Raw genomic sequence first — 22,701 nt, forward strand, 5'->3', positions numbered from 1 at the left:
AGACAAATTATTCCCCTCAAAAAGTAGTTTTTACTCTTGCCAGCCAATCGGAAATGAATGTTATCACACTACAATGAAAGCCTTATCAAGCTGTGCATTCTTCTCCAAAGACCACCTAAAGGTCCCCAGTTTCGCTCTGTGGTCTGGGGGCGCCTATAAAGTTTAGATCTGTGAGAGGAAACAAGGTGAAATAAATGTTCATACATTTTGAAAAGTGAGAGACGCTTCCGCCGACACCAGAGTTAAGGACTTGACGACTGAAGACAGCATGTGTCCAACTAAAGACAGGTCTAGAACTCGTGTGCCACATTCTCGGAATGAAACCGTTGCTATAGTGATCTCCAAACCGACCAATTAGAATAAGACAGAAAATGACACACTGCGTACTGATGCGAGACAGCTGGGCCAGTTTCTCGTAGTACTGCGTAATTACAGATGAGCTTCCAGTTTTAGTTTTTAGGGGGTGTCATTTTTAATATATTTAAGACAGATTGTTAGCATATGGACAAAGTGATTGTTTCCATATTTTGAATAGCGAGACGCCATAGATTGTTTTATCACACAGACACAATCTTGCTTTTGATTACTTTTTTAAAATAGTGTCTTGTAAAATAGGGTCTACATCCAATGAAATTGTTGATGTTTAGTGTTTTTATTGGCACGTTAATTCATGTATATTGAATACGTAGCAGTTTCATCAATCAATGCACAGCAATTGGAGAACATGCATTACTGCGCGCCAGAAAGGTATGGCCCTTTAAGTTGTTCATGCCAGGAGTTATTAAAGCCCAGATGGAGAGAAATAAATCTGAAATTCCCGAATTGGAAGTGACAAGAGGGGAAAAGGTGGAGTCAGAGCAGTCTCATCAATCCCATCGGACATGTTAAATCTATTAAGATATTAAATAAGTGGTTTGATGAGCAGACCGAAGTCACAGATGATAAATCCATAGCGCTTTCTGGAGTTGACCTTGCAATCCAGTCTGAGATGATGCTCAGAAGCAGTTGATAGAGAAAAAAATTGATTCGGAAATGTATATATATATCATAAAAAGACTTTGCAGAACATAAATCACACATAATACCAATAACTGCTCAGAGATTCTACTGTAATAGTCATTTTAGTCTCAATCCTCTGGATATTTTATCAATTCCATTGCAGAGGAGCTTAGTGGGAATATTTCTTTAGCTTGGTTCAATATTTCTCTGTGATTTGGGGGGATCCAAAGGCATTTTGTAGTTAAAACAAGAAGCAGAGGAGGATCTGTCGACGGCTCTCGCTGTCGTTCCAGGTGTAAGTGAATTATGTAGAAATGGAAGCCGTTTCTTTGAAGATGTGCAGCTGTGTGCTTCCAAAAAATGAGACGCTGGACATGAAATGAAGCTGCTGTTAGTGCAGAGGTAATATCACTTGCGGTTTCATCCTTTTAATGAAATTTAAATGAACCAGTGAACAAGCAAACTACGACATCCCCTGTAATCTGGTTTCTCCTGATGCAGCCTTATTTAACTTTGATTCAAAGAATTTATTCTTTACAATAAAATGCTCCTTGTGGATCCCAGTGTTTCAACTTTGGTTCACATTGAGATAATCTCGGGGTTTTTTTTTTGGAGGTTGTTTGATATTACCTTAAAAAGTTTAGTTATGACATTTCTACAGCAAGCTTTAAGACAAAAGAAAAAAAACTATTTGTGATCCCCTGTTTATTGATGTGTAACATCTTAAAATGTGTGATCAATGTATTCAAACAGAAGCTCTTTTTGCCTGGGTGGTCACAGACTTTGTTTAGAGTTCAGACAAATTTTTTACAAATCTTTTCTTTTGCACTTCTTATTGCATTTGAACAGTGGTTTCAGCAAAATGTTTCGATTCAGAACGTTGTTGTCACAAATGGAGCTTCTGCACAAAATGTACCTGCTTCAGGTCAGAATGATGCTGTCTAATAAACAGACACGCAAACGCAAATGGGTTTCCCTATACAAAGGGGACAATTTCAGGTAACCATATGTTTAAAGCATAAATAAATTTCTTTGTATTTATTTCATCGTATAATCATTTGTCGTTTTTTTTGTGCACACTTAAAAATCACATTGGAAACAACGTATTCGTCTCCAAGATTGTTGCTTGCATTTACATTTATTTGTTGTGTTACTCACCTGTGTTTATGCAGCAACAAGAATGCACGCTATACATTTACCGGCACACACTTTTGCCCAGCATTGAAGCAGTTACAGCCAGACCAAGGAGCTCGCCATTACTGAAAATGTGCAGACTTTTTCATGTAGAAATGGACTTGTTAAAAAAAACCTGCGGGCTGTCAGCTCATTCCTCAACCGCCATTCTCTCTGTCAGTCTAGTCGCGGGGGTTCTTATCTTCTTATTCAGCCGAGAATATGCTGCCATGAAATTGGCTTGGGGAACAAGGCACTAAAAATAGGGGTTTGGGTGACATTGATAATCTCTGCTAATGACACGTTAACAGTAGCGCGCTCCACAGGAGAGTGGCGGCTTTATCATGCGCAGCTGTCTAACGCTGACTGTGTGTGCACCGCACAACCCTGGGCTGCTGTTTTTCTGCTGAGTGCCACCTGAAGTTTGATGTGGGATTGTTTCTTAGACGATTTGCAAATGTGTAATCCACTGATATGCTGCGCCCCATTGTAGCTCTCAAAATCCGAAACGAGGAAGGGAATGGCTATTCATTAAGACATATTTTATTGGATTTTTTTTTACTCTCCCTTTTCCCCTCCTCATCCAGGCCTTTGTCAGCGCCAAGCATGAAGAGGACAAGGTCATTGTGTTTGACAGAGCAAATGTGCTCTTCATTTTCAACTTCCACCCCAGTCAGAGCTTCCAGGACTACAGGGTGGCTGTAGAAGTTCCAGGAAAGTATCCTTTTAAGCACCCATCTGTCATGGCGTTGCTTGTTTCCTTACTCTTTGGATTCAGGCTTTCCTCCGTCATGCCATAGTGCACACCCGCAGCGCCTCTCGGAGTAATGGTGTCTTTGTTAGCTGCTGCTTTTATGCCTTTTTTTTTTTTTTTAGCCTGACAAAATCACTAACTGCCGATGTTTCAACCAAGACAGCAAATGTCTCTTAAGAGTCTGAAGAGAGACACAAATAAAGATAGCAATGAAATGTGTCACTCAAGGACATTTGAAAACACACAGACAATAGTTGAGCACTTTCGTAAGATTTATACCTGTGCAGTATAACAAGTAAAGAAAAGCTATTTAGTGCAGACATTCCTGGTATCTGGATTTGCACTTCTCCAAGACTGCATGAAAGAACCTCCAAGCGACTGACCGCTCTATTAGAACGAGATCTCTCTGTTCTCTCTCTCTTTCTGCTGGATATGCTGCGTTTGAAAAGGTCAGTTCATGCCACTCCGTTCTATTTGCCCGCACTGACATGCAGTTGGGGGACACAGTTTGTGTGTGTGTGTGTGTATATATATATATATATATATATATTCCTTCACTCGTCTCCACTGTATGATGATTAGCTACATTTTAAATGGCTGTGAGACTCAGTAGCTTAAACTGAGCGTAATTGGCATCAGTAACACTATTTAATGACCGTTCTCTGCTGTCACTCTTGGTATTTTATCTGGGGCGGGGCTTTCCACCATCTCCACCAACACACACACACACAGTGTCACGCCACAATGGCCCAAGTCCAGCCATTTTTCTTGTAGCGGAGACGACATCAATCGTCTCATCTCCAGATGCTTTATCCACCTTGTGGTTTGTGGTTGCTGCTGCAGCTAAGCCCAGCTGACTACGGGTGAGAGGAAAGGTACACCCCAGACGTGTCGCGTGTCGCCACCAAACTGCACCGAAGTTGAGATATTCCTTCCCTCAGCAACTCACGTTGGTGTATACCAGATGAACAGTTTTCACAGTGGGCAGAAAGACCAACCTAAAGATGTCGCTTTATAGCTTTATTGAAATTGTTTTCCACCGCGCAACAAAATGTGCTTGAAAGCACAAAGTGAACTGGTTTGCACAGCAGAGATTCTTAGACTTCACATCAGGCCTAATACAGAAGGATTCGATAACAGTAACAGCAGCTTTGTTTCATTAAGCGTCCCATCGACGTGAACAGTGTAACGCCATGCACGATAGCACCGCCTCCGGTCACGGACCAAGGCAGGTAAGGACCCCAACGCACGACAGTAGTAGGAAATCCAGAAACCGAGCTTTATTGTTCGCTACTGGGTAGTCAGTCCAAACCAGCAGACAAATCCAGATAGGGGCAGGCAATGAGACAGCTCCAGAAATTAGGCAGAGCTCATAAACCGGGAAACCCGAACGAACGAGCAGACAGACAGATCCAAAGGAACGCTGGAAGGTCTGAATCATCGCTAACAATCTGGCAAGGGCGTGTTGTCTGAGCGGAATATATGTAGAGTCCGGGCTGATGAGAGATGAGCTGCAGGTGAGCCTGGGAGCACAGGTGACTGGAATGAGCTGATTGCAGCAGGAGGATCTGGAAGACGGGAGAAGTTGGTGCATGGAAAAGCAAAGGCCCGCCTCAAGCTCTGACAGCCTCCTGTAAGTGGAGCACAGCAAGGATTGATATGCCTGCTAGAACGCTCCACAACCAGTCCATTTAGAACAATTAAAACACATCATTTGTTTAGTCGCATTTTCTAATTTGCTTAATTTAGGACAGAATATGAAACCCCACCAGCTATCTTTAACTTCACATACCTTTTGAGTTTGAAAGCTGGACTAAATGAATTTGACTACATTTCTCATCGCGTCAAGGAAGAGAAGATGAGTTTATGTGGGCTGAGAAGAGAATCAGGAATCTAAACACCATGTCAGACGTGGTGAAAATGTGATTTGTAAAGACCCCAATAGTAGCTGCAGCGTTTTCTCTGAAATGAAGACTTCCGTGATGTAGCTTTAGCAGTTGCTGAGAAAATGAGTGGTGTTGTTATGCTATTAGGGAGAAATAATAGAAGAGCCCAGTGATACAGAAAGCTGCTCTCTTCAGCAGCAATGGCTGTCTGTCTTCCAAGTGAGCAGTGCAGAGGAATTTAATGAGTCCCACAGTTGTAATTACAGCAGGCTTAATGATCGGGGATTTGAAGGGGGGGGGGGAACTGACAGATTTGTATTTGTTATAATGGGCATCACTCTCTTCTAGAGCCCACTGAGGCGAATGCCAACAGTTGGATGGATACGGCATGCGTTGCTTTTTCAGCGTTGGTGAGTCAAACATGCAGACCGAGTTTGTTCGTTTTCTCTGGATGCCAGCGGTTTAGTTGACTGTCCGTGAGCAGCTCCGTCTCAAATTAGGATTTGGTGTGCTGAGGATAATGAGCCTCTTTGACAGTATTAGTTCAGCTGATTTCTGCTGATTTCTACATGTTTTATGCGTTTTGTTTAGATGGATTAAAAGATTCCTCAGCTTGTTAAAAATGTAACAGATTATAACGGATAAAAAACTTTTAAAATGTCTGTGTCCATATCAGGATGTTATTGGAATGTGTTTGAATGCACGGTTTGATGTGCAGTTACATAGAAGCTTAGGTTATAAAGTTAGCGACTTTCTGGGTAGCATCATGTACAAAACGGAATGAGAATGTCATGCGAGCGCAATAATCAGGTTTATTTGATGATTTATAAGCCAGAGCAGGAACCCCCCCCATTATTGTAAGCTTGTTTGATGTGACATAATTATACGTTCTGCCTCGTCTTTCGTCTCTGCCTTGATAGGGTGAAATTTGGCCACATCGCTAATAGCCTCTCTACAATGTCTCGAACGCTGTGTTTTGTGGGTTTATTTTCATTTAGACGGAACCACTTTTTTTCCCCCCCCTTTCTCCTAGTGCTTCTTTTGATGTTTAAGTAGAGGCCTCAGACACCGGGTGGGTTGGAGAGGAAATGCAAATAAATGTGAGGGCAAATCTCCGGCTGTCATTACACAGAGAAGCGGTAAACACGTAGAGGCAAACGGGCCGCATGTGCACGAAAGGTAAATGCATCGAGCGTATGCGGAGATGTAGATCCTCCGATGGGAATGTTTGCAGAGGATCCAATTAGGGGAGAAGACGGATGAAAGTGCCACTCAGAGGCAGAGGAGGTAAACAAGACATGCTCAAATGTGCTTTTTCATTTCACTCAGCCGTCATATTTGTTTTACACTTTTTTCCATGTCTGTGAGGGTCGGCGATGTCATCGACGAGCTCCACGCTGCAGATTCCGCTGTAATTAATAGCTGAAAGTTGCTGACCATGCTGAAAATGCCTCGAATACGAGGTGTTATTTCCTTTGGCACTGTGGCAAGGGGCAAAAAAAAGCATGAAGCTACCTGTTGTTGCCTTTTGTCACACACTGCTGCTTGTTGGTCTAGATTGGTCTTCTCTATTTACTTATGAAAAACTATAATAATAACAGAATTTATTTAAAAAAAAGTTATTTTCAGAAATTAAATTCCAAAAACAAGCTGTTTGCCCAGGAGAGGACTGCTGCTTGAAAAGGCAGCCAGTTCTGCTCAAGTATACATAGAAACTCTCAGAAATGTTAGTTATGATATATGAAAATAACCCAGACTTGACACCATTTGTATTTTTACAGCTAAATAATTGTCAGGGGTTTCCAGAGATTTTGTAAAACTAAAAGTCTGCCATCTTAACTTTAGAGTGAGATAAAACTGTTCCTCTCTCAGTCCAGGTTCTTAACTTCATATTTTTAGAGAAAGTTGTCTTTTTCTTCCAATTTTCCCCTTTTGAGTATGTTTTATTTTTTACCCCTGCCACGAGGAAGAGGAGATACTGAAGCAAATCACCTCTCTGGAAGTGCTGGCCATTAAAATGCAGTCAACGTCAGCTTTTCGACAAGCAGTACTCAAACCATCAGTGTTCTCTTTCTCTCTCTCCCTCTCTCCCTCTCTCATGCTTGTGGTGGACACATTCCTCAGGCACAGGGCTTTATCTGGCTGGTTGGAGTATTTGAAATCCCAGTTGTATCCCCCCATGAAAGCTGCACCTGTCAGGGTAGATTGGTCTTTGATTTACACTGTGCCAATACTCGGTTGAGATTGTGTCAGGTCATCATTCTCCCTTTCTGTCTGAGCCCCTCCTTGAACGGTATTTTTTTGAATAATTCAACAGGAGGTGAATTATTTAGATAATAAATACACACAATTGTAGGTTGCAATAATTTATGCTGATATTGCCTGGAATTTACCGCATTAGATTTCTTTTTTCTTTTTTTTGCAGTGCGTTGGGATACGTCGGAATGGATCGAACAAACAAACCGGCATTACTTTTCACGTCTAACAGATATCATTCCCAGACATCATCATCATCACCCGACAGGCTTGATGTTGACAAGTAGATGCTGCATTTATCTCATGCATTGAATACAATTTTGGATCTTCTATAATTTTAGCCATCAACTCTCATTTATGGAAACATTATCCTCAGCAAAGCAATTCCTTATCTAGGAATGTGGGATGTCACTAGCGTAGCAGAAGCAGCAGTCAGATAATCACACATTTTGCAATTAACGGGTAAATAATGTATGGCAGTACACCACAAACCTAATGGCATAAAACACACACACCAAAGCCCCCCTATTTAACATGTATAATCGACAAAAGATTTCCATCTCTGCTTTTTCCTAAGATGGAACAGCAGCACACACTCCACAAACCGTGTGCTGTTTATCAAGTAAGACGTTAAGAATTAAGTCCTTTCCATAAGACAACTGGGGCTAATTATGGGGAAAAGAAAATACACTTACAGAAATGTTGAACAATTTATTTGTTTGTAATAGAAAATAAAACTATAATAAGTGCATTTGGTTAGCGTTGATCCAAGAAGTAATAATCTGTAGTAATTTTATTTTTGTAATTTTTGAATAGGTGGTAATTTCTTTTCACTACTGACAGTGAGTTCACCAGTACTGCAGGATATGAACATTATATATATATAATGATATGTTTCAAAATAATGGCATGGTAATCTTATGTTTATAGAATTCTGGTTACCAAAAAACACATTATTAAATCATGAGACAGTCTGGATGTCCCCACTCTTGTAGCAATGAAGCAACTCAACCGATTAAAAAAAAATTAATATTGAATTTAGTTTCCTTAATGATTTAAAGTTTTTATCAGCTGATGTTTGCTGGACCAATTCTGGGTCCATTTCCTAAGTCCAATTGGGTTAGGAATTGGAAAAACCCCGTTATCTGCCATTAGAATGTTTATAAGGCCTTTCTCCATCCTTCAGATGTTCACGCATGCGGCGCTCCGCTCTTGTTCTTCCTTGCTAAGGTGGAATTTCTTTCATAAAGCTGGTGGAGAAACAAAGTGGTGTTTTTGTCTGCAATCATGGACATGGCCAGATTGTTTTCAGTTCATCGGTGATTATATCACCAAGCTTTGGAGTGTCTTATTTTCTTTCTGCTCATTGGACCAAATAGATTTTTCTTTATATATATATATATATATATATATATATATATATATCTTTCCCTTTATTCTCAAAGGCTTTATTGATTTTAATACTTTACAATTGAACTCCAGCCACTTGTGGCAGACATCTATTGCCACTAACAAAGAAGTAATCACTCAAACCTCCAACAAACATACCTGTGCCAGAGCAGCTTGCTGAATTATTGAAGCAATGCCTCATTTCTAGCGCCCTCTGCGAGACAAGCATGTGCACATAAAGTACACGTGCGATCAGCAACACTTGGAATGCAGAGCAAACAAATTTCAATTTAGCCACATATGCACTCTGAGTATTGCTTATTTTATGTTTTAATTGTTTGCATTAGGGGGAATAACCTTTGAGATTGCATATGACCATCTCTTTTCCAGCAACATTATAAAATAGCTCTGTGTTCTTGTGATGCTTATTGTAAAGCCATCACTGAAGGAGTTTGTTCTGTCGATAAAACACCAGCGGACGTGTGGGGGAGGAGATTTTCCCAACACCACAAACAATGCAAAGAGCTGCATTTCTTTTTAATCATCACTATCAAAGCAGACAAGTATGCAGCAAAAGCATAATTTCCCAAACTCTGGGGCAGAATGAGGCAATGTTTGAAGATCACACACCAGAATATTGCCTGTGGGAAGTTAAGATGATTATTCAGCCAGCCAATTAGCGTGCATGTCTATTCTGACAGTGCTGCTCCTGTCCCTCCGAGTGGAAATAGTGTGATGTGCATGTGTTTCAGGAAATTTACATGCGCATCCTGATATATATGTAGTCTATACTTCTCTTTTCTGACTGTCCAGCAAGGCTTAAATTTGTCTGGGGAGAACTGTTCATATTCTAAAATGTGTATGCTGCATAGACAGTATGTAGATTCATGTCATCAGAGTGTACTTTCTCGCATTTATTATCGTTCTCGGTTTTTTTTATTCTTGTAGCAACAACATTGGGACCAGAATATATCACGCAATTTAATAATGGATGTAAAGTTTTCTTTTGAGTCCACATACTAAATTAGTTTTAGACACTTTTGGAGCTCCTAATGATTTCGGTATCAGTCTCAATTTACCCCTGCTGAAGGGTGCAATTCATCATGTAATCAGTCTGATCCCACACGATGGTGGGAAAATAAGCTGAATAGATGCTAAGACATATTCACCATTACCATATTTCAGTCAATGTTGGATTCCTCTTCAGGAATGCACATTTCATTATGCTGCGGTTACCTTATTATCGAAGCTGCCATCCATCAGGTCCTCAGTGTCTGAGCATCCTTCTTCAGAATCACAGCGGAGATGGTGCAAAACACACTCTCATACACACACACACACACACACACACACACACATGTGATCAAAGGAGGTTGCATTTGTTTGAGTGTTAAGTGTCTCCGTGCAGTGATTTCCTGTCAGGCCCTCATTGTCTTATAACTGAGTTTTTGGATTTTCTTCATTTACCTTCTTGACAATGAGCATCTGATGAAGAATCTTAAATAGCAAAGTATTAACCAACCTTGTTCTATAGATGCTATTTTCAACTCACAGTATATGTGCAAGTGTCAAACCTAAATGGTGTCTCTACTGTACATGAACATTTGTGGAAATAAAAACTAACATTTACCCAAACAAAACTTTAATCGATAAAGTTTTTTTATTTGTTTGTTAAATGCGGCATTTCCTCTCCTTTTTCTTTCGTTTATTTTGTTTGTGCATAATGTTACATGTCATTTGTCAGTGGCTTCACAGTTTCCACAAATCACAGAAGTGTGCTACCGTTAAAAGGCATTATTGAGGTCTTTCCCAATGGTAGCCACAAGAAGAAAAAAGTGGTATGCATATCCGATTTAAGATCAAACGCAATTTATTCATATACTTGGGTGGGAAAGAAGAGACTTTGCTGTCAGCTCATGTTTCTTGAATGCCACGTGGGATTTTCCTGTTTTCTTCTCATTGCTTTGTGAAAGAACAAATATATCAGACAATATATAGACAAAAAAGATCATCTATGCAAGACACCCACTGTATTTCTGTGTAGTTGTCACTCACTTAGATCGTCTCTTTGGTTAAATACTGTATTTATGCAGTCAATTGGGTAAATTAAAGCGGAGGACTGGGTAGTTGAACTATAGCGATCACTTTCGTGTTCATGTTCCTTTCAGGCAGTGTTCTCCTTGTCTGCTAGAGCTCCGTATCGTCACTTTGAGACACTGTGAATGGAAGATGAATGCTGATAGACGTGAGGATTTCAATGAATATAAACTAGCATAGCACTTACTAAACCAAGTCCACACAGCGAAAGCTCTGGTGATAAAGCCTTCTCTTGTCCTTCATATGTCTTGTATCCCCTAATCGCTCCCATTGCTGTTGCCTTAACCTCAATCTTTGTCAGATACAAGATCAAACTGGACTCAGATGAGACTCTGTATGGGGGTCATGGACGACTGGACCACAGCACAGAGTTCTTCACAGAGCGCCAGCCTTTCAACGGCCGCCCCAACTCCATGCAGGTAAATATTTACTTTCGCACATCATAGGTCATCTTTTGTTTGAACGTCAGGTAGTCCCAAATCTGAAGAGCACTCCGAGGCCATTTTAGCTGAGCCCATTCTCCATGAGTAACTTTTGAAATAGCCTGTGCCGTATCAGCATCCCACTTTGCATACCAATTCCAAAAATGTAAGAGCACTCAGAAATATCAGCACGCATGCCAAATGAAGTTTGAGTGTGCTGTTGATAGATGCAATTGTCACCACTGTGAAGTGTAAATACATAATGGAGGGAGATGCTCATAGTTGCAAAACGTCAAAAGCACCTGTGACTGGTGATGAGATGTTTTTTAGGCTTGTTTTTACGAATACCTCCGAAAATGGAAGTTTACACCTTTGCGGAAAGCATTTTTCCCTTTCTTTGCTGTCTCTAAATTGATTTTACCCTTGACGAATAAACTCAACATCTCTTGTAGTCTCTAAATCTTTCTGTACCAAAAATATTAGATTTTAGTAGCTGCCTTTGGTCTCAGATCCCTCTTTAGCTGATCTTTGGAAATATATTTGTGTTACTTATTTTTGGGTGACAACCTTCCCTGTCTGACAGAACTGCCAAATTATTTCAGTATTTTCTAGGTTTTTTTTATGTTTTTAAATGAATTCCTGATTTCCTTATCCCAAAGTCAGTTTGTAGTGAGAACACCCTTTAAGTGCCACTCAAATGAGGTTTAAGTGGGCAAAAAGCCACCATATCCCTGGTCTGGGCTGCTCAAGTTAACTACTGCTGTATAATTTATTATCTTCCTTATTAATATCATCAGCATGCATGCAGAATGCGTGTGAAAATGATGAAATGTGACTGCATTCAACAAAGATGCAATCTGCCTATCAGGGGTTCGTGTTTATTGTTTGTGCTTTCTTCACGTTAGGCTCCGTTTGTGAATATCATATTTGACTTCTTTGCATTTTGCACTGCTCAGGCTAGGAGTTATCCCGGAGCCATGGCGGTGTTGTGTGAATCTGAAATCTACAGAGCTTTCAGATTCTCTGGCAAACAATGTGCATTATTCATGCTGGTGGAACTTACCTTTTCATGTGAACGCATCTTAAACTCCATCACAGATGGGAGAGAAATATTGGGGAGAACAAACTACTGGGCTTCCATCATGGCGAATGCTTTAGGCTAAAAGTATGAACTAAGATGGTCCTTGAAATAGAAAGAAACGCTGATATGCATTTTAAGCCGGGTGCTCGAGGAGCCCTCTTTTTTGCCTGTTTTTCTCTTGATGTATGTTTTTTTTTTTCCTGTTAAAATGCTGAAAGGCAATAAGATGTTTATGAATAAGGTCAGGGATGAATTAGTGAGGATCAGCACTCCGGCTGTAACTCTTTATTGCATCTTATGTTAATTAATCCCATTAATGCGTGAGGACAGTGATGTCGGTGAATTGGTCTGCACAGTCATCCTAGTCGGTCTTTGTTTTTTGAGCTTGCTTAATAATAAAAACCTCGAGGCAGTACTCCTGAGCTATTTTGGTTAACACCAGCATTGCCACCCGATGAGATGTTTGTTTGCCTGAACTCATCTTTAACCTCTTCGGATCAATACTCGTGATGCAGTTTATGGATATAAGATATTACTCTGTATCAAGAGTCGCACGCTGCGCTTGTGCGGCTCAAAGACGTATTTGGCAAAGCTCACGCTGCTGTTTGGCTTATCATCTCGACATTATTTAACCCCCACTTAAAAATCCTCTTCCTCTTGCATGCAGTGAGTGATTCTCCATCGTATTAACTTCAGTTGCATCACTTAAGGACTCAAATTCTACATTCTCTTAAATCTTTTCGAACCCTTATTAATCAAGTCATCCCCTAATGTCGGCGCCATCATGGTTTATTGGGGAATGAAAGCGAGCGGGAGGAGGCAGGGTGTGAACCATTTGGCACATACTGCAGCTCTTTCTTTTTTTTATAAGATTGCCTGTAGAGATTGCACTCTGAGACTGTAGTCTTGCATGTAAATGCTGCTTCTCCTCCTCCGCCTGCTCACACCTACCTGGTTTTGACATGAATAATCAGCGAAGTGCCTCTGCGGGGGCTGCTAAAGGTGCCCACGCCATCCATGTTTTATTTCACAACTGTTGCTTTAAAAGTTGGCACCAACTTCTCCAGGCTGGTTTTTTTAATGGGTCCGGCGCTCCTCCAGCTTCCTCATTACCGGGCGATAATAAACTCTCACATCCCATATGAATGCATCACTCAGGCTGAGAATGCATATAATTGGACAAAGCCCGCAGATTCTAGAATGGGCCCTAGTGGCTCGGGAGGCTGTGGCTGTGAGTCTAATGCCTTATGTTTACAAATGTGGTGCTGGACCGGTGTCGTGTGTCTCCTACATCCATGCGTTATTCTCCTTTGCAAAAAGAGGATGGAAACACGCCTCGCTTCTGTGAACAAGCTAACGGTATGACTAAAAGAAGCTGCTGCTGCTCAGATTGCGTGCAGTGCTATGTATGTTGCACATGTCTACACACCAGCTCTGTTGTTAAAATGGTATTAATCCCGCAATTGAAATAGTTAATTATGTTGTGTGGAGGTTTTTTTTTTACCCATTGAAAGCATCAATTCAAACTTGGTCATACAAATTATTCCCTTCCGTCACTGGTTCGGGATATTTCCGTGCCTAGAATTGTATTAGTCTTAATTGTAATAAAAATACATATGAGTGACTAGTTGTTATTAACATGCTAAAATTCTGGGGTCTGTTGGGGACGATATTTATCATGTCATTGTTCATTGTGTTATCAACAATTTACATCAGCAACATTACATTAAAAAAAAAAAAGCACAAATAGTTTGTGTTTTCACACAAATCAAATCAATTGTATTTTTTCTACAAAACACATTTTCCGACTCAGGAGTTGCCGGAGCTCAGTAGTCAGAAAAATGAAGATTGTCAGAGCAGCCAATGAAAAGGTTTGACAGGCAAAACGTAACTTAATGAAATACTGCTTCAAATCAACCTTATGAATCATTAACTGTGTCTGATGCGGCTCTATCAACCCTGGCACACACCGGTAATCGCTGGAGTCAGAGCTGCCATCATTCATATAAATGTCTCACTTCCAAAGTTTTTATGTTTAACTCATATATTGAACAGAGATTAAACTTGATCCATTACTTATTGCAAACTTACAGTGTGAGTTAAGAATGAGTAGAAAGGATTTCTAGTTTCAATGCAGCTACATCCATATTTGAATCACTTTAGTCCACTGTTAATAAACAGCACACATTTATTACTGATGGTGGAAGGATCGACTCCCTACCTGCTGAAGGGGTTTTTTTTATGTTTTTGATGTTACAGTCTTTCTTTTTTCTAAGTAGAGTCTTTTGGTGATAGCAGGAGCCTCAGTGCTTGGGTTCATTGCTTTTTTGTATTTTATTTATTTTTTTGCCCTGGTAATTTGAAGAGAGTGAATGTTTCGACAGACATGGAGCCATGGAATTTTGTGAAAAGGAGGAGAAAGCATTATTTTTATGCACACAAAGCATGTTGCAGGTAAGCCTTCATCTGAGTGAACTGACAGATTGATATACTCAGCAGAGCATTAAATGAAAATCTCACCTCTTAAGTGCGAGGACTACTGCTATTGAACGATCACACTTCATTCATTTAGCAGACTGGAACTTCAATCTCCCAAGAGAAAATATTTGTAGCCATTTGTTACTTTTAAAGTGAGCACTATAATTGCACAGATATAGCACTAAGAAACACTGATGAACAATTAGGCACTTCAAAAACCATTGCAAGCATCAAGGAGAATGTTTGTTTTGAGAGAAATGAAGAAGCAATGCGAGTGAGGGCTTGGGAAGATGATCAAAATACACATTTTCATTAAAAAACACCTGCGACAAAGGTTTATTAATAAAAAAAAACACCGTCCCATTTTAAATTTAGTGGTGTTAATCCTGTAAACAGGGCCACATACTGATCTTGTTGTTAACTTCATAAAATATTTTTTGCTAGAAATGTTTGTGGGGTAAGCGCTTTAATTAAGTTGATCATAATCAAAGTCGATACTTGAGGGAAAATTGCGATCTGGTTATTATTCCCAGTAGCTATGTCAACACAATATTCAGTAAATTAATATGCAAGCAGAGAAATTGAGTTTCAGAAAATGAGTAAATAACCCACAAAACCAATAAGAATGATGGCCGAAGTTTTAAAAAAATAACAAGACCAAGGCTGCAAAGAGAAAAGATTTTATCATTTAATTGAGTTTTGACTCCGTTAGCCATTCAAGTGAGATTTGTGATTTGTCTGAATCATATTCTTTGGCTGCCTAAAGTACAACCTGCATGTACCAAAGCGCTTAAAGACAACTTATCTATGTTAAGTGAATAATGAAGCAGAGCAGAGGCATGTCTGGAGACTTAAAGTGCAGAAAAGTCGGACTGTGTTCTCGTCAGGAGATGATATATTCCTGTCAAGCTTCACATCAGTTCTTCATCGCTGCATTTGTACTCTTCATCACTGATCAGAGTCAGTACGACAGGGAACCCCCTGTATTTGCAACCCGACTTTTCGTTACGATGCAGCATGTGCCTTAAATTAAAGTAATTCTAGTTGAAGCATGGCATACAGGCTCCGCTTCTACATTTTTTTATGGATTCTTCTCATGGCTGGAATCATCATTTCTTTTAAATCGACTGTCCATCCATTCATCTGTCTGTCCCGTACTCGTCAGCATGATAACTCAAGAGTGCCTTGTGAAAATCCTTTCATAAAAATGTCTTGCACCCAAGGATGAATTGATAAGAATTTGTCAGCGAGACATCCGTGTGACCTTGCGAAATATGTTTTCCAACCATAACTCTAGAATTTCCCCACATTTAATTTGTGACATTATTTCACAGAAATGGCTAAGGATGATTTAATGATGACATTTTATATCTATGGCATTGTAATGTCCTTCTAAAAACATTTATATTTTTCCATTATTTCAAACCATACCAGAGAAAATGGATTGGTGACACCGATGTTGGTTGCCCACCTTGAAACTCTGGTGATTTATACACACTGTGTTGAAGGTGTGTGTGAAGCATCTGTGTTTTAGGAATAGTTGTTTTGGGCTTGTGAAGCATTGCAGTCCTTCACAAGCCCAGTGGTGATATTGATCAGGTGAATGTCATTAATCCATGTGATTGAGCTCACTGTTGGTCACTATATAAGTGACACTGGACAGATAAAACAATGTATTGCTAGCTGAGCTAGACTCCTAGCGAGAAGATGTTCTCCATGTCTGTATTTTATGATATCACTGACACAGCATTTTTAAAGAACATGATTTGCTCACACTAAGTCACTATTGCCACTTGTTGTCTAAATGTATAGCGTATATGCATATGCTAGATGCCAAACAAGGCCGGTCCAGCCTAAGCGACCTTAGAAAGCTTATCGTAAAGTAAGAGAGCTACATCAACTGACTGCACTTGGTTGTGCAATGCAACTTTTATATGCGCTCTGCAATATGACAGTTTTTTTTGTTCGCTGGGTGTTCTTTGGGCGTTTGCAATGCAATTTCTATTTTTTTTTTGTGCAAACTCAATACTGGTGTAACCGGATGGGTGTTTATGTAGAGAGCGAGGATTAGTAAGCATCACATCCATGATCCAAGATGAAACAAAGACGGCCCCTGGGAGATGAACCGCCTTGGGCAGCAGGAGACTGTGGGTGATGAAGAGGAAATACCATGGCTCTGTTTCCATGGGTTATTTTGCTGTAGCTCAACTTATCATTGCTTATCGAAGTGTTGCTGCCATCCATTTTATGGGTGTGGTCTGAATTATGAGTTTAAATGGGTACTTGAGGACATCTAATTGATAATAATAGTAGTAATACAGTTATTAGTCTTCCTGCCGTTGCTGTGCGAACACTTGGGACTTTTTGCTGATCTCTGCTCACCGATTTGTCGGTGAGCAGAGGTCGGTGATTTGATAGCTACTGTATCTATATGGTTGAAATAAAGGCTGTTGACATATCCCAGGATAGACACAGCGGTAGCTTTTGTCTGAACAGGAGCAGCGGTTAATTCTCTCTGGGACTGCTTCTGCGTGGACACTCTCCCACTGTGACTGTTTAATTAGTCACCAATGTCTTTGTCAGTGTATCAGCGCTGGGCTGCTCGACTCCCTTGATGGCAAACTGTTGCCAAAGAAACACATCCACAGCGAGCTCAGATCCACTGACGCCGAGGGGTGGCTTGAAGAGTTCAGGGGGTGATTGAATTGTTTACAGCTCTGTTCTCTTTTTTCCGTTTCCTGTTTGGGAAATACAGCATTTATATCTGCTGCGCTTTTCCTTTGGCATAAATCCGAAATGACTAATGGTGCACAAAAACTCCTTGCCTCCAAACGACACTGTGAAATATCAAAAAAACCAGATCAGAAGACTTTATTAGCTATACCACCACAAACTCTCACCCTCTTGAAGATACAGTATCTTTGCAGCACATATTATATATAAGGAATCTGACATTTCCAGGCATTTATTATGATTTTGCTGACATGTTTTTCTGTAGCCACTCGCACTCGGGAGATTCTTTCGGCTCATTTTATGCCTACTAGCAGAGTGTATTTTCACAGAATCCCAAATGCACGGTTGATGCACAATGAACACACAGAGATAATGAAACATGCAGTTGTAGCATTGATTGGAGATTCCAGAATAGGATTTAAGAAAAAAAAAATCCCATCCATTTTTGATGATTTCGGAAGAAGCTTTGAATGCAATGTTAATCTGCAGCTGTGATTCTCCTTCCACAAACCTACCGACTCCAGTGCCACCCAGAGTTCTCACTTAAGCGGACAATCTGTCTCAATTTGATTACACTCCCCGACCATGATGGGCCTTTTTGATCAAGCCTGTGGCGTTTGTGTCCTCTCTTCAGCGAGGAGTTGTTTTTCCACTCTGATCTGAATTTCTCTCTAGGTACACACCTCATCCTCTGTCGGAGGTCTTTGCCATTTCCCTCCTCCTCCTCTTCATTTAGCCAGATGTCTGCTGTGATTGTGAGAAGTAATCACATCAAGGGACCACCAATTGCCTCCATTGACTGCTAAAAAAAAAAAAGCTTAAACTCAGAGATTCCAGAGTTTTCAACATCGGTGATCTGGCTAATGGCATTTAATCTTCAATTGTCATCTCATTTTTCTTCCTCTGTCTCTCTTTGCCTTCTTCCCTCAGGTCTACATCCCTTGCAGAACAGCCATTGTCTTGGCCAATGAGGAGACAGACTGTTATTAGAGGGCCATTGTCTCCAGAGAGACCAGGATCAAGAATGGATTCCAGCGTCAAACAAAGTGTTAGCAATCACCTTCATCTGAAATTGTCAACCTTGCACAGCATCCGAGTCAACTTTGTGCATTCAAGTCTTTTACTAAATGGAGGTCGGGGGGGGCGTTTTTAGCTTGTGTGCTTTCTAACACCATCTGCAACCTTCGATTCTGTGTAACCCCATTTACTACAGATTGCTCCATTTGGGAAGAGTCCAACCCAACCAGCAGCTAGATGCTGAAACCCAAAACCCTGCCGAGTCTGTCCTCTGCTAGCCAGCAGCCATTTATAGGCTCTGTTGAATTTGGCATGTCATCTGAAACATATGACCGGAGACTGTGGCAGAAGGAACATAATTAAAGCGAGGGAGAGAATGAGAATATTTTAGAATGATTAATATTTTTGCAAACAGTTCACTTGATTTGTGTGTTATTGTTTAAAACACGTAACCGTATTGTGTCAAAGACTTGGAAGATTAAGAAAGTTATCAATACTTGTTCATCAAAACACCCAGGTATTTAAGACAAGTTATCCATCTTTGTTAATTTACATTGTGGGGCGTTGTACCTATAAAAATATTGTAATTTGCACACAGTAATAGGATGCTTAGAATTATACTTTTAGTGGGTACCACAATCAGTCATGTTGTAGTGTCATAAATGTTGACAGTTATTTGCAGCAAACACAAATTGGTACGATCTCATTTTGATTGCTCACATTGTGTTGCATGATGCCCTCGCCATATTTCTTTCTCTCTTTGGGAGAAGCAGTGCAGTTTTAAGTTACAACAAATCACATTAAAGTAGTCTGTGTTGTGAACGTTTGTAACTAAATTTGTTCAAAGCGAGCTGTGTTGTTGCTTAGTGCGTGTGTATTTGTGAGGAAACTGCACCGCCACATATTGACTCGCACCCCTGATTGCTTAAGATGCTGTGATTTGTGTGCGCCGCGTTCATTACATTCTGTAGCATTCCCCTGAGATTATTGCCGACGTTCCAGAAAAAACACAGAAACAAGCGCCATTCGCTGGGAACGATGTGTGCCTCTTCCAATTAGCTTTGACTTTTGCCACTTTTTTTCTCAACGCCGTTGATGATTGAACATCTCAAGTAACAGCTGCAACGCTCATCCCGTCTTCCTCGTGTGAAAGGTTATTGATCAATGGAAATGTGTATGAAACCGAGGAATATTCCTGATGGCTGTTTTTTTTTTGGTGACTGTCTCTCTGAGGCAACACGTCATTAAAATAGCCTTGAATGCAGAAGGTTTCATCATTTGAGGGTATGTTTTTTTGCAAATTATTGGTCGTATTTCCGGTCCTTATGTTCCCTTTGTTTCCACCCTCCTCCTAAAACAACCTAGTTGCCGTATGAATAGATGCTGTTTGGATCACTTTAAATATTTTAAGTACATTTTACTAATGTTGTCGTAATTGAAACAAGAGCTGATTTTTGCCACCCCAGATAAAAGCGCTTCCTTGATTTGCTGCCATGGACACTAATTCTTTGAGCCACACTGTAGCATTAGTGCAGATTTTCAGCCGTTTAAGTGGTATTACAGCATGTGCAAGGTTTTGATCTGCCTCCACTGCAGGTGAGGAAAACGAATTCATACGCAGAGCCATCGTTCTGCGTTTAGCCAAGACTTTGACGACATGGAATTTCGTCGTGAGGATCACTCAGCATACAAGTGAAGTAACAAAGTTGTAGACTGAAATACTGAAATGAGGCCTTTAATCATCCCTCATCTGATCCAATACATCTTCCATTTTATCTCTGCCAAAAATAACTGTCTGCATTTATTCTCAACAGTAAAATCCGCATGTGATGCACCTGAACTGTGGAAACAATTTCTTTCATTACTACTAATAATAAATAATTAACCGTTGAGCCACAGGAAAATGTGGATGTGAATTATCGCACAGTTATGAAAATGAAGCAGCTACTCTGTCAAATGTTATCTCATGCAAAAAGTAGTTCGGGTCTACACAATTTCAGATATTTTCAGTTGTCACCTCTGCTAATTGATTACATCCATCACTGGATTTCCCACTTTTTTTGAAGCTGTTTATCACCAGCAAGGAGACGTTTGATGTTATAGTTCAACTGTATGCAAACATGAAGTACTTCTTTGGCAACTAACTAAACAAGTAACTTTCATGAGAGTGTTTGTTGTATGAAACCAATATTTCCAGCATATGAAGACTAATTACAAAAACACTTTGTTTTTTAAGTTTATTCAATTTTATTTCCTGTTTGCATGATTTTATAAGTCAGATAATATAAATAATTAAGGGTTTGTTTTTTTTGCTTCAGTTTTGATAGCGATTTTCCCGATCACATGCTAGACTTGATGCAATAAGGACTCATTCTTTATTAATCTCCGTTTACGATAGAACATAATGACTTCTGTTACGATACCGACGTGTTTGGATTGTCTCAAGGAATGCGGTGATGACAGTTTGTCATTGCAGTCACCGACCCAAAGAACAACGTGTTTCTATTGACCAAGGTAAATATATGCATTCTGCTGGTATTGCGTGCCAATGTTAGTACTCGTGCCTCTGACAAACAAGACTATATATTTTTCTTTTTTATATCTGAACAAAACATCATCGTAGACAAGTATGTGAGAAAATAATGAACTAAAATAATAAAAAAATGATATATATATATATATATATATTAATAATGAAAATAAAGTGTACTACTCATAAAAATATAAAGGACAAATAAAATAAACAAATAAAAACAAAATATCTAAAATTAAATAAAAATAAGGCAACTTTAGGAGTATGATGTAGATGTATACACTTCAGCAGATATATCTTATAGAAATCAAGAACCAACAAGCATACATCCTGTATACATAAAAGAAAATGTACTGTACACATATATACTTACACACATATTTTCACCACTACCACGAAACATGTATACATGTGCATAGTTAAAGTTAAGACTATATTTTTAATACTGAACACACCAGATCACAAGGTGAAGGTCAAGGTGACTTTCCCTACCAGGCTGCATGGAGTCGACTGCTGTGGCATTTCATTTGTGTGCTGAGCAGTCTGTGAGGATCCACTTTGCATTGATGATCCCAAGAGCTTCTGTAGATTATGGGGCCTCGTGGATCATGTCACGGTACTGCTCCACAGAACACTCAAGGAATGGAGCTTTGTGTCACCTTTGAGAATTTTGCAACTTCTCATGTATGATGGCCCTGTGGTGTGATGTGGTATATTCTATGTAATCATGAAAAGGAACAAGACCAGCAGATAAATAAATCCACATGAGCGTCTCCTTTAATTTGGAGCCAATGGCTTGAGACATGGCTGTAGGTTGTGTGCGTGCGCGTACGCTGGAGAACAACCACCCAAGACGCAGCAACCGTCTCTTTGCTGGCGGGAAATCTGCTTGTAAAGAGCGACATCTACTGGTTGGAATTGGTCCCTGCACTATATTGGGCATTTTCTGGTATATGGACCTCCCAATCCACGAGCAGCTTCATGCACAACACGTGTGTGTGTGTGTAGGTGTGTGACCTGTCTGCTCACATGGGTCACCTACGTCAGGTGTCTAGTGAGTGAAAGCGCGTGCTGTGGAGTCGGCTTGCTCAAAGAAACAGCTGCTTTTTAGGTCTCCACAAAGAAGGTAAAACGGGTTCTGTCTGTGGTTTCCCTGCCTTTAGAATTAGAATTATATTCTATTCTATATATACTATATCTAGTATATATTTAAATAGAATCAATAATGGATTAATGGAAATAATCAATCATTGTTCTGCCAGTCAGAGGCAGCTCTTTATTTGTAGATGATAAACAAACTGTTTGTGTGAGTAGATGATATATAGATATATTACATATTCCATTCTGCAAAAACATTTTCTCAGGCTGCTTGTGTTGATTTTGATTGAGGGTTTCTTCAAATATATTGTCTAACATACTAAACTAAATATATGGGTCTAACTTAAATCCCATCAAGGTCATTAAAAAATAAAATAAAAATCTCCCCAGATCTCAATTGGGTCAATGCACATCCTTGCTTAATCATAGTAGGGTTACAAGAGGTAAGCGATTTGATAACCAGAGAATATCACAGTATTCAATATGTCAATATTATTAGCTTTATTGTATATGATAGTAGTATAAATCTTTAAGGAACGTTAGCTACTATGTAAAAACGGATTTAACTCGAGGTGCATCTCATTAGACGGAAAACTAGGAAGTTGTTGCAGGTCAAGTGGAAAATTATTTTGGTAGTTACTTTGGCTATAGACAAATGACTCTGGCTCTTATTCCAGACCGGTTTTAATTGTTTTCATCCCTCCAATTGTACGTAGGATCTTTGCAGTTGTCATAGCAGCTCAACTATTTGGAATTGCTGACCCATTAATAAGAAGTGAATCATT

General features: G+C 39.8%; 1 protein-coding gene across 1 annotated transcript in view; it reads left to right on the forward strand.

The window, feature by feature from the left end:
* The window catches only part of gbe1b (glucan (1,4-alpha-), branching enzyme 1b), a 61,258-nt gene extending 40,761 nt beyond the window's left edge, over window positions 1-20,497 (forward strand). Inside the window, exons 14-16 of the mRNA XM_068745238.1 lie at window positions 2,760-2,890; window positions 10,856-10,973; window positions 18,199-20,497. Of these exons, the coding sequence (XP_068601339.1) occupies window positions 2,760-2,890; window positions 10,856-10,973; window positions 18,199-18,258 (309 nt within the window). The 3' untranslated portion in view covers window positions 18,259-20,497. The remainder of the gene's footprint in view (window positions 1-2,759; window positions 2,891-10,855; window positions 10,974-18,198) is intronic.
* Window positions 20,498-22,701: the final 2,204 nt, after the last annotated feature.

This window comes from Brachionichthys hirsutus, chromosome 11 (assembly GCF_040956055.1).
Source record: "Brachionichthys hirsutus isolate HB-005 chromosome 11, CSIRO-AGI_Bhir_v1, whole genome shotgun sequence".
NCBI lineage: Eukaryota > Metazoa > Chordata > Actinopteri > Lophiiformes > Brachionichthyidae > Brachionichthys > Brachionichthys hirsutus.